Source organism: Porites lutea, chromosome 6 (assembly GCF_958299795.1).
Source record: "Porites lutea chromosome 6, jaPorLute2.1, whole genome shotgun sequence".
Classification (NCBI taxonomy): domain Eukaryota; kingdom Metazoa; phylum Cnidaria; class Anthozoa; order Scleractinia; family Poritidae; genus Porites; species Porites lutea.
In genome coordinates, this window is record NC_133206.1 from 18,673,298 (window position 1) to 18,686,362 (window position 13,065).

Here is a 13,065-nt window from a genome sequence, read left to right on the forward strand (position 1 = left end):
AAACGGGTAACCGCAAACCGTGGTTAGAGGTTCGCGGTAAACTCGAATCTAAAACTCTCTAATATCAAAATGCCAACATCAATTTTCTCCTAATGATATCAGTCCAGCATCAAAAGAAGAGTAAAAAGAATTGACAAAATGACCACCAAAGAGAAATCAATAAATTCTTTCAAATAACTCGTAAGGGAAATGTACGGAGAATTTATAGGTGGATCTTGGGGATAAAAGGAACTGTGGCTCTTCTCTTATGATCACAGTGGTGAGAAGTAAGGTTGTAAAAATATCAAGGGAATTCATACCACTCATTATTAGGAGACTAGGTAGGTTAAAAATTCTTAAATCGTTATTTATTGGAAAATTCTTTCTGTACAATTCTTTTAAATTAATTAATTGAATTTCAAATTGAATTTCTGTTCTTCACAAATGAAGAAATTGTATTTACAGTATTCGGCGTTTGATTGAAATGAATTCGTAAATGGTCCTCAATTTTCTGAAGCATTAAAATTGTGCTTAATTGTCGATTATGAATGTAAACACACTCCCATCGTAAACTTACCAGAATTTTACCAAATGGAGTGGGAACTGGGCTTAGCATAACAACCCTTTTCAATACAGCGCCTAGCCTGTGTACTGCGCGCCCTCCGCGGCGGCCGTGCACAGGCCATCCAGCGCCCCGTCCGAAATCAATTTTGACGAGAAGCTAAAAAAAATTAGTGCAAAATGTCAACTGCTCGTCTAGTTGGAGCACCTTTCTTGAAACTATTCCTAGTTAATAACTTTCACTAGAGTATTAGGGGCACTTCAGCAACGACGAAGGCGACGGCAGCGAAAAAACTTCCCTACAGTTGAAATTCCATTAAGCGGTCACCCTCAAAGTCGAAATAATAGTAGAAAAGAACGGCAAATGGAACATCTATTAAGCGGCCAGCTTTTGGCTGTCCCAATGAGAGTCCTCTCATTGTTGTCATCTCTATTAAGCGGCCATCAAGAGCTCGATACACTCAGTCTAGCATCATTTTAAGAATACGATGAAGTAAAATACAGTCTGAGATGGGTGACGACCGATTGTGGACTAGTAATGCTGCTCCCGTCGTGTGATTGTTTCAAAATGAAGTGATGTTTCTGCTAAGATCATTCTAATTTATGACGAACCGCTATTTAGCGGCCAACTCCCATTGAAAGGCCACTAGCCGGTACCTTGAGGATGGCCTCTAAATGGAAGTTTAACTGTATTAAAAAGACTAAGCGTTTTTTTCCGGTGATTACTCCAACTCGCTTTATATTTTATTGAATTCTTGGGTATCGAAACCAAGTTTAGAAGAAGAATAAAACAAAGGATCGTCGTCGTGAAATCACGTCCTTCATTAAATGCCACGTAAGGAAATTTTACGTCCAGTTGTGCAGTTACGGAGAAGAAATGTACAAAAAGTGTGATGCACGTGCAGAGCTGCTGTTTTGCTTATTAACCTACGACTTTTTTTGATGTCCTCGTTGCCGTTGCTAAAGCTCCCCATTAGCTCTAAAAGACGGACACCTTAAGATAGACACCTAGAGTTGGTCCTCGCCGTACTCATCTAATCGTTGACTCTCTGGATGTATCGCGGATACCACTAAAGATGGAGACTTGCTATTGGTGCTTGCCAATGCTTAGTCACAATGTTTGACTTTCTATAAGGCAGAGCCCTCTTTCAGTCCCAGTAATGTCCGTTTTAGGGAGACTTGACGGTACAGTCACTCCTATTGTCAGCGGAAACATGTTTGTGGTTCCAGCCACAAACGCAAGGCAGCGCTATATATTTAAACTCCCTTAAGTTAAAGGTACTTCTTTTAAGAGGAAAGTTGTTTATGGTCTAAAGAGTGCTCCATCAAGGCGGCGCAATTGAATCCTTACATAATTATATATTGCTTTACGAATGTTAAAACTTGTTTTTGTTTACGACAAATGTATTGAAAAGCCTCTTCAGCGTCGCGCGCTACTCAACCATGAAGATTATATTCTAGTTTCTGACCCCCTTTCCCCAAACTATTTCTTTTTCTGTGTACATCGATTCACGTGCACGTGGCAATAACTCAGTATGGATCTTGAAACGACTGGTCTGGTGTGACAAGGCCCGAAACCCGAGGCAGTAAACGACGAAGCTGAAATAGCTTTATGAAAAATGCAACAATATTACAATCAAACGCGTTATTAGCCTTTTATCAGCCTCTCTCCCACAGTACCGCAGTTCTTATGACTTTCGCGCATTGCCGTAACTCGTGCCTAGTGCTTTCTCTGCATTCCAAATAACAGCTCAAGACACCTGTGAACTAGGCCACTGTAAAAACTTAAGAAATCGTGGACTATTAACGATCCTAATGAAATTAGTTTTTACAGCCAGAAGGGGGGAATTCATATAAAACAACGGTAATTCAGAGTGCGCACAAGATAGTTTTGTACTACGAGATACTGGGGCAATGTTGGCTGGCAATACGAAAAAGATAGAATTGCGTAACTGCGTGACCACACCGGAACAAAAGAGAATTCAGAGCTCCTCTCTTGCCTGGAAGTACTAGGAAAGAGACTGTCACTAGACACGTCTATCTTCTTAAAGTTTTGTTCCACAAGAAACGTTAACAAGTTTAGTATCTGTATAAACTACATATGCTATGTGCTCGTGTAAATCTATAATATATTTCTAAAGACTATGACTATTATGCTCTACAGTGTCTTTTTTTTTCTCAGATACGAATCTTTCTTGATATTGCGAAACAATTGGCAATATACTAAAATATATACTAGGCAATATACCAAGATTCCTTTGGGAAAGATATTCCAAAACCACAGGAAAGTACAGCCGAAGTAATTTTACTGGACGAAGGATCTCACTCACAATCTTGACAATGTTCTACACGATTATATGATCGCTAGAGTCAGTAGGTAAACACAAATTCGAAGTAATAATATTTAACCTTACAACTCTTTGAACTCAAACATTTAACAAGAAAAATACAATACAAACCTCGCACCCAGATTACACACAAGAACACGAAACACCAACGAACCACATTTACAGGTGTTAAAACAAATACTTTAAACTTAAGTTATTCGGTTACTGTAACAAAACAAAATAAGATACCGATACTCACTGATGATACATACTACAACATGACGTACTCTTCCATAGGCAGAAAAGCGTTTCACAGAGCTCTATGAATGTGCGTTACGACTAGCAATGAATGACCAAACATACAGTGACTACTTTTTAACGTATGTGTGTGTTTTTTAAGTTAAGAACCATCTTGAGATATTCCTGTTCTATTCAAGAAAACAGAAACTGACAACATCTCCCCAAAAACCATGGTTCGTCACGTGACGGAATTTCCAAAGATATTCCCAATAACTGCGTAACATAAGTTGTGTGACGAGCCAAAAAAAGCGATTGCGGCGAAGGCTACAACACTCTTCCTTCCATTTAAATGGTTTCAATCTATATATAACGCGATGGAAACCAAAAGAATTACCATTTTGCTACCTAAAAGGTCCACGCTAATTATATAAACAATTCCCCTTAAGTATTCTACCCGACCCATTAAGTTACTTACTGACCACTCTTAGTTTTCTCAGTTTAACATCTATAAAAACTTAAAACGACCAACTTCCTACACGGCAGGCGTTCAAAAGGGAGGGAGGAACGAACTTGGTGCACGTGGGAACAATTGTTCGCCACTTGCCCGGGGCAAGAAGACCCGACATGTTGCCATTTTGGCAAGAGGTCTCTACCAAGTCAAAAAAAAAACAAACTATTTTACAAGCTTTTTAAACACTTGATCTTTGGGCTTAAGCGACAAATCATAACCTTACACTCGTCAAAAGAAAACGTAAACAATAAGGACGACTACCTGCCATTTTTTTTCACTAGCAAGTGATGATGGGTAATTTGTACCTAGCCCTCTAAAAACTATAAACGACCGAACATGACAGTCTGACAATTAGAGGTGCGCCCATCAAGTTTTCTTGCGCCAGATTGCCCATTTTCCTTTCCCCTTCAAACGCCTGTCAAGGAGCCTAAGCAACCAACCAGCTGCCCTACTCAGTGTTTACATGTGAATGAGATGAACTATGTGACCTAATTACGTTACCTACCTACTGGCACTAATCCTTACACTTGCGTATGAAATGGAAAAACAAATCCTGCATGCGAGGACCACCCGTCTGCGGTGTACTTTGACACGTGACGTTACCAAGAGAATCCGAAAACACCAGCCGGAAGTGATATGTACTTTGGGAATAGTATGCCACCGGAAGCTGCCATCTATGACATTTCTTCCACGTGTCCTGGAGCAAGGAAATACAGTACACTGAATTTAATTTCTTCACTGACACAATGTTTTAGACCGTCTGGAGGGTTCTTCGACCAGCAAGAAACCTTGCGTGAAGCCACCAGCATTTACAATAAATTCAAACCTCTCTTAGCAGATAATTTCGTAAGTGGACAGTGGCTATCAAGCGTCACCTACACAAAACCCCCATTGACCTGTTCCCTGACGAGAATCGTTCCCAGCCCCAGTTTCGGACACTTTTTCTCCTTCGGGCTGCCCAGTGGTGCACGTGCAACAGGGGTACGACAAGAGCAACAACTGCACAACACAAGATCCAGAATGTTCAGTTCCATTTACAATATGATGACTGACACCTTTTGACTACTACCCTGTTCCCTCCCACTTGCATGATGCCTCTCGAGATTCACCGAAGTGTTTTTGCAACCGCTTCCACTATTTCCAAGGCCATGGCTTTTCTCCTTGATAACCTTGTGTCAGAAAATTCGCAGTAAATCTAAAGTTGCTGTATGCAACCGCGCCCAGGGCACACTTTTTCTTTTTATGGCAATAAAGATTGTGTATAAGGCATTATTATCATCATCGTTATCATTATCAATACCTTCGTCAGGGTTGTATCAAACTTTGGCCTGTTACTCTCCTCTGGGCAACGGTAAGTGTACCTTTGGTCACATAGCAAAACCAACGAACTTGACGTAGAGCTAACAGTGAAACAAAAATATATATGTACACTTAACGATGACAAACACACAAGAATGTAAACACCAAGGATAGTCTGCATACAACCTAAAACTAATGTGTAATATTTTGTTTGTTGCCTCAAGAAATAGCAGCTTGGAATAGAACAAAAAAGCGGTATGCACGTGCAAAGTTGTTGTCCTGCTAAGCCTATTGCTTTTTTGACGTTCTTGTTGCCGTCGCCATTGTCGTCGTTTAAGCTGCCTATTGCGGCATGTAGTGCATGACCAAAACGCAACTGTGACGAGAAGAGGAACAAGACACTTTTCTATAAATCCAATCTTTCTTATCCAAACAGACGGCAAACAACCCTAAGCGAATCATGATTACAGATACACTAAGTCGGTAAATTCAAGGAAAGCGATCTTACTTTATTTCCAGCGTGATTGGTTTAAACGACAGTTTAGGGTCAAAGGGGATATAGTGTGATGAGTTTTGAGAGCTGAAAACAGAAATAAAAAAAATCAATGACACTAAAAAACAGGAGGAGGAGGAGGAGTTAACGAAACTACCATGCTCGTAATATTAGTTGAAATATTTGACACGCCCTCCCTAATGTTTATTCTCGTATTACACGCTTGCAGATAAACGCGAATCTCAACAATAAAGAAGAACAGCAAAATTTGCACACAGTAACCTGTGCCAAAAACAAGGGGGTCAATCAGCACATGACTGAACGGCTCACACAACTGCCTGTGAAAACAATAGGGTAACCACATAAACAATAATCCTAACCCTCAACACAAAAGGCAATATTGTTTTCGACGACCACCGAAATTAGAGGTTTTCCTGAGGTACTGGACTACTCAAACAAGGTCCGGGAAAACAGGACACGCGTGATCTGGAAACTAGATTGCGGCTCCTCTCCCCAGCCCCCGCACGTTTTTCGCATTCGTTTCCAACATCTCTACAAATCCTGCACATCACTATCTTGGAGCCTGGAACAAGCTATATATATGACATGAAAAAACTTCAGTTTCAGACTAGTGTTTCATCGAAATTTGACGAGTATTGTCGCTTCTGCTATTCAAAAACAACATGACTGCTGTCATTTCCATTTCTAGTAAAAATGCGTTTACATCAAATGTTTCAAAGGAGTTACATAAATAATTCTCAAAAAACATGAACACGTGACGAGCACGTGCGAGGCACGTGATTATTGACATGACCTTGACTTACCTACAGTTAGTGCATTTTATAATGTAGTTGTCCTCCAGGATTCGGAGTTCTGGATCACTTAACTGAGCACCTGGTGAACCTGTCGAAACTAATCGGAATATCAGATTTAAGGTGACTCGACCCAGTTTTTTTGGGGGGGTACCCTCCTACTTTGAAGCTCTGTGGTATCCCCACCTTTACTTTTATCGTAAGTCTAACACATAGAATGGATAACATATAGATCGATCTACAATATAACATAAAATTTTTGGCGATCGGAGTAAATGTCACGTGGTTATAATGCCACACCCCTTTGAGGTCTGAGTCGAAAATCTGCTGTTGCCGGCATTTTTTCTTGAAATCTCTCGGCTACACATAGTGCGCATTAGTGCCTTGCGCTGAACAGAGTTTCACCAAAATCGCAAAGACCCAATTCGAGAAATTCAGCGGTTTCCAAATTTAGGTCATAATTTATGCGAAAATGATAAGCAAACTTTACACAGATTATATCTAATAAACTAAGAGATTCATCCCTTTATTTTGGGCATCGTTATAACAGATGGGTCCTTGCAAGTCAGCAAAACGCTTTAAGGCCTTGTAAATGCGCGCGATTTTGAGCAAAGCAAACATATAGAAATTATAGTTTTCGCTATTTGTTGACGTTTGTCAGCGTTTAAGAGTCCTTCTCACGAAAAAAGCATTTTCTTAAAAATTCGTAGTTTTTTTTCCTTCAAATTTTTTCAGGGCCACAATTGATTAACTAACTACCCGGACTCTGAATTTCATGGTCATTGAAAAACTGTGACATTATCTTCTATAAGCCCAAACTTGAGTAAACATTGAAGATTTTTAGCGTTTTGGCTGAGTTTGTGCTTTGGGAGTTGTCTATTGTTTCTAGTCTGTCATTATACAGCATTCTTGTTCAGCAAGCGTGCAATGACCACGCTTGGCTGACTTCCGAATGTTCACGAAAAAACTACGAATTTTTAAGAAAATGCTTTTTTCGTGAGAAAGACTCTTAAACGCTGACAAACGTCAACAAATAGCGAAAACTATAATTTCTATATGTTTGCTTTGCTCGAAATCGCGCGCATTTACAAGGCCCTAAAGCGTTTTGCTGACTTGCAAGGACCCATCTGTTATAAGGATGCTCAAAATAAAGAGATGAATCTCATAGTTTATTAGATATAATCCGTGTAAAGTTTGCTTATCATTTTCGCATAAATTACGACCTAAATTTGGAAACCGCTGAATTTCTCGAATTGGGTCTTTGCGATTTTGGTGAAACTCTGTTCAGCGCAAGGCACTAATGCGCGCTATGTGTAGCCGAGAGATTTTCACGAAAAAATGCCTGCAACAGCAGATTTTCGACTCAGACCTCAAAGGGGCGTGGCATTATAACCACGTGACATTTACTCCGATCGCCAAAAATTTTATGTTATATTGTAGATTGATCTATATGTTATCCATTCTATGTGTTAGACTTACGATAAAAGTAAAGGTGGGGATACCAGAGAGCTTCAAAGTAGGAGGGTACTCCCCCCAAAAAACTGGGTCGAGTCACCTTAAAGACGAATAACACTGGAACCTTTGGTAGACGACCGCCGCAAATGCGGCGATCTAGTGGTCGCTTACGAAAATCCAAACACTGGACTACAAAAAGGGTCTCTTCCAAGTCTAACGCACCTTTCCATTGTTTTGATCAGGTTATTATTTTCAATAGTCCATTTTCGAGTTCGCTATGACCGCTGAATTAAAGAAGTGAAGACGTATTCTTTAAAGCCTAAGCCTCAATCTGAAGTAATATATTAACAAATTCCAACAAGAAAAAGACCTGTTTATTACTCTGTCTATTGCGTAAATTCAAATTTCAACACTTACTTGCCAGAATTTCTGAATATTTTACTTTACGTCGAGGCTAATCCTGTATGAATGTGTCGTTAATGTTTATATTCAGCGGTAATTTTTAATTCGAAACTGGACTATTAATGGAAAGGCAGCTCAATGACGTGGAACAGGAGGTCATTATTACGAATAATAACCTACTGCTCCATTTTAGTGGCGACAGTGGAAAGGTGCATTAATCCTCGGCCTCCTCAAAATAATGACCTCGCACTGCGCGCTCGGTCATTATTTTAAAGAAGGCCTTGGAACTAAGGCATTATCCTATATAGAGGTCCCCGCATATTTTTATTTGGCAGAGTTTTTATTCTAAAAGTTCTTCTATACACTGAGTAATGTAGTGCATACAGCGAACTAAGAGATCAGACCAAGTGTAAAGCGGTTTCTAACAAGACGTTAAAAACAAAGGAATATCATGGAACCGTCACCCAGAAAGTGGTCGCAGTCGCTTATAAGAGGTAATAGTTTACGAGGAGTTCCAACTATAGGAATTTGACTGGGAACATTTTGGTGTTTTGGACCTGTGGGTTACGAGAGGTGGTCGCACATGGAAGTTGCACTGTACAGCCTTTGTTAAGCAGCTACTTTTCCCATCCACGAGGGATGGCGACTAAATGGAGGTTTGACTGTATCAGGCGAAAATCCTTAACGACTAGTCAGCCTTTTGCTCTTGCTGACTTCTGTTGGCTTTTTCTTTGCAAGGTTCGCCTTCAGCTTCAAAAATATTGCAAACAGTGAACGGTTTCTCCGAAATGCAGTTGAGGATTTTGCACATTTGAACACAATTTCCGCAGCTGCAGACAGTGTTCTTAAGTTGGCCTAATTTCCCACGAAGAAGCCCGAACAAGTATCGTTACCAAAGCAGTAAAAGGCAAGTGCACTTACCAGCACTAATGCTGCGCCCCTCGGAGTAGACCTCCTTCCCTCGCAGATGCTCGGCCGGATATTCACTACTCTGTTGGTTACAACACTGAAAACTGGCCCTTGGCAAAGGATCATGCTCTCGCCTTGATGGCTGTTCATTTCGTGGCATACTGACTGAAGAATTTGCTGTGAATTAATGTAAAATTCATTACATTTTGTAATATTATTCATCAAAGCTATGACCAATCAACAGCTCTGAAAACCGTATTCTAAACGGAACCTTTCTGATTCCAGTACCCTACCAAGGACTGAACTGCTTAAAAACCATAACCTTCACAGCGGCAGATGAGAATTGATAACTGACCACCAACGGGAAAATACTTGATCTTTCATCAAATTTCCTCAACTACATGTACAATAAATTTTACTCCAGGCATTTTCCAGAGGTCGGGTTAGTACCAAAATCGAATCAGATTGCCATTAGTGTTCCAAAGTTTTCCAGGAATTTACAGGGGAACCCAAACCCTGTAACACTTACCATTTACGCTTTTAGTACCCGTCGTTCCTGATGTCTTGTGCGTTGAGCTGTGTTCCGTGTGCCGAGGTGTGACGATGTTCGTTGTTGACAAAATGTTCGTTGTTGATCTCGAAGATGAAACTGTGGTTTCACGGGGTTTCATGGTAGTCGTTGCTGTGTGATTTAACGACGGTGGAACAGTTTTCGTGCCATCCAAACCAACAGATGAGGTTACAGTGTCTTGACTTTGACTATTTGTGCTACCTTCACTTAAAAAACCATTTTCATTATCCTGGAGTTTCAAAACGTACAGAATTGCCATTCCTCCGATGCTGCGATAAAGGGTATGAAAATACGTCATTGAAAATGCACATAAAGCAGACATTAATGCCCTACTCACATCAACTACACATGTTTAAAAGTAGGTTGAGTTTGATAGTCCGGGTGAACGTAGTCCTGAATAGGACTGTTGTGGTTGACCAGTAAAAATAACCAGAGTATAATACCTTCAACTGACGTGATACAACTCACTTTGACTCTGAAGATGACTACCGCACAGGTTGTCGAAACGTCAGTCACTGTCAACAACAACATTCCTATTCAGGACTACGTTCGCCCGGGCGATAAAACTCAACCTACTTTTGAAATAACTCCTGGGTTCAAACCTTTCACAGTTTTAAACGTGTTTAATTAGACCAGGAATCAAAAAATGAAAAACAAACAAGAAAAACTGGAACACAGGCATTTACACAAGATTCCAATAAATTTACAGGGTTGTCATTGAGAGCCGGGGGCCGGGGATTTTCCCCAGCTACTAAGAGACTGGTCCCCGGCTACTTTTATTGGAAAATAGAAGAAAAATATAACCAAAAGAAATCCCTAGCCGTTTGATTCCCCGCCTACTTGATGTATTTACTCGGCCACTTGGTTACCTAGTGACAACCCTGAACTTAGACACGTTTTGTAATTTGCAATGACTTTGCAATCAACTTAAGGAAAACAATTTTAAACTGTTTCAACTATAAATTTTAAACATTTTTAAGCTACGGTGTGAATGGGGCATAAGTTACCGGAAAGAAAACGAACAATAATGAACAGTGCAATATTTATAGCTCGCTTCTCTCTGGCCGAATCTGACGGCGCAGCGACGACGTTTGCACACGATCACGTGATCACCTACATTACTAACAGTGGGAGAATGACGTCTGACTTCTCAGGTAATTCAGTGATCATACCAGGGCTTCTGATATTTCGCGGAAAAAAAGAGCAACATTTCGCGGGATTTTCAGGGGCAAATTCGCGGAAAAATCGGCCGATCTCGCGGGATTTTAGCGGGAGAAAAGTCAAAATTCGCAGAAAAATTGGCCGATTTCGCGGGATTTTAGCGGAAAAAAGTCAAATTTCGAAGGATTTTCAGGGGCAAATCGTTAGAAAAATCGGCTGATCTCACGGGAAATTTCGGGGGGAAACTTCGCCAAGAAACAATCGGTAAAAAAGAGCCGATTTCGTTGGGTTTTTTTTGGCAAATTTCGCTAAAATCGATCAATTTTGCGTCGATATGACCAGCGTTGTTTAACGTTTTTTTTAAAAGGGATAATCATTCGCTCTTTCAACGACAGTTCGCTCGAGAAATGAGCGAATGCTAAAGCTATTAACATTATGGTTAGTGCCCAGTTTTTTGCAACGTTCATCTAAGAACGCCTGGTCGTTTTGGGACGTTGTTTACTCTCGTTGCAGTGACGACGTTTCAAGATAAATTTGGACGTTTGGGATGAATAAAACAGGTCTAATAGCCAAGATAAGTATTACATATGTTTTGCCGACATGTATTTGGAAATATTTCTGGCGGATTTCGCGGTATTTCGCGGTTTTTGGGGAATTTCGCGGGATTTCGCGGAAATACCTGAATTTCGCGGGTCCGCGACCGCGCGAAATATCAGAAGCCCTGTCATACTGTGTACAATTTTTAGTTATCTACTACCAAACTTGAGTGGGACAACAAAATGTCTTCACTGACGGCTACTGAGTTGCAAAGAACGAGATATATGGTTTCCGGCCGATTTAACTAAACATGCTATTCCCAAGTTTGTGCGAAGACGTCTCCGTAAGCGAGAAAGGCCGGTGGAGGTCCGTGTGTAAGCTCAAGTATACAACGACTTCAATTCCTTCCGTTGAAAAGAACAGCGCAAGGATATCTTCTTTGCAAGAATTTCCAAAGGTAATAATTCTTACCTTAGTATCATGAGAATAACCAGAAAGACGATAAGACACTGCATGGACCTTGGGGAACACCATCCTTGTTCATCATAAACAACTCCTTGAGGCCTCTGCAAAGAAGACAATATCACAGTTCAGCGTATTCAGTTACAAAGGGAGGGCCCTCTCCTTCCCACAGGTCTCTTTGTGCCATGAGATCGTAAGAAAGCGCGCGGGGAATGTTGCGAAGGAAAAAGAGCAAGAGGGTGGGGTCAGGCTTCTCTCCTCAGTCCCCCACCAGCCATCGGGTTTTCTCTTCCTAAAGTCTTCCGCGCGCTTTACTTGTTTGATAATTCTTTTTTCATTTTTGGAATACCATGGGCAGCCTCTGCGGAAGAGAGAAAATCAGGCCAGGACGAATTTTTCAACATCCGAAAAAACAACAAATGCTCCAAGGCAGGGAGGGATATCACGCGGACATGATGAACATTAATCCCTTCTAAACATGGTCCGTATTTCCATACCAGGGTCCTGGGGGAAAGTGCAAAGCGCCAGTCCGCAAAAAACCTTTACTAGGCATCGCAGAATCAGACCAGTGCTGTATCATATCAGCAGAACTTACAACACAAGAGCAATGATGGTGGTGATGATGGCAGTGATGATGGTGATGACACTTCTTTCGGCGACGTTCTTCATTCTTCTTTTTACTGTCTATCGACGCTCTGCAAAAATTCAACCGCGACGAAAATCAGTATTAGTACACACAAAAAAGGTACGTAAATAGAGCTTTATTATCAGAGAAAGGCGATTCGCAGACAAAATTGCTTGAAAAACAAACTGACTAAAATCTCCACGCAGGGTACATGTTAACGGCGATTGTTTTGCTTAAATGTTTTACTTTCTAGTTGGATTGGTTTGTTAAGTTTTCACATTGCCAAAACCATAATGAGGCATTTGCTTACCTAAAGGAGCTACAGCGGGACAAACTCAAACTGCTAAACGTGCTCACAGTGTCACAGCGCCTTCTTTGAAGTTTCTTGTTCATTGTTTCCAGCTCATCAATTCTTACTTCTAAATTATCCTGTCGGAGTAAATTGTTGACAAAAAATGCGCTCTGATCAGCTCTAACAAAGCCATATCGCGCTGTTGAGTAATCTGTCCCACCAATGCAATATGCACGCTGAAAGTTACCGACTTGATGTCTACACCACCCTTGACTACTTGCTAAGGAGTTTAAGACGTCACGACGGTGCCCGCAACGTTAACGTCAAAAAAGCAAATGGTTGAATAAGCAAAACAACAACTTTGTATGTGCATCAAGATTTTTTTAAACATTTCTTTGTAGTCTCGAGTCTGAAGGACGTAAACAAGCG

The 13,065-nt window shown here is 40.7% G+C and overlaps 1 protein-coding gene across 4 annotated transcripts in view; it reads right to left on the bottom strand.

The window, feature by feature from the left end:
• Positions 1–325: 325 nt before the first annotated feature.
• The window catches only part of LOC140940144 (myelin regulatory factor-like), a 32,362-nt gene continuing 19,622 nt past the window's right edge, over positions 326–13,065 (bottom strand). For 3 of the 4 annotated variants that reach the window (XM_073389043.1, XM_073389042.1, XM_073389045.1), the window contains 9 exons: positions 12,655–12,773; positions 12,315–12,414; positions 11,729–11,823; positions 9,518–9,828; positions 9,001–9,165; positions 6,235–6,313; positions 5,426–5,497; positions 4,919–5,018; positions 326–4,315 (listed from right to left, as the gene is read on the bottom strand). In XM_073389043.1, coding sequence (XP_073245144.1) covers positions 4,133–4,315; positions 4,919–5,018; positions 5,426–5,497; positions 6,235–6,313; positions 9,001–9,165; positions 9,518–9,828; positions 11,729–11,823; positions 12,315–12,414; positions 12,655–12,773 — 1,224 coding nt within the window. In that variant the 3' untranslated portion in view covers positions 326–4,132. The remainder of the gene's footprint in view (positions 4,316–4,918; positions 5,019–5,425; positions 5,498–6,234; positions 6,314–9,000; positions 9,166–9,517; positions 9,829–11,728; positions 11,824–12,314; positions 12,415–12,654; positions 12,774–13,065) is intronic. The other variant, XM_073389044.1, reaches the window with a different exon arrangement.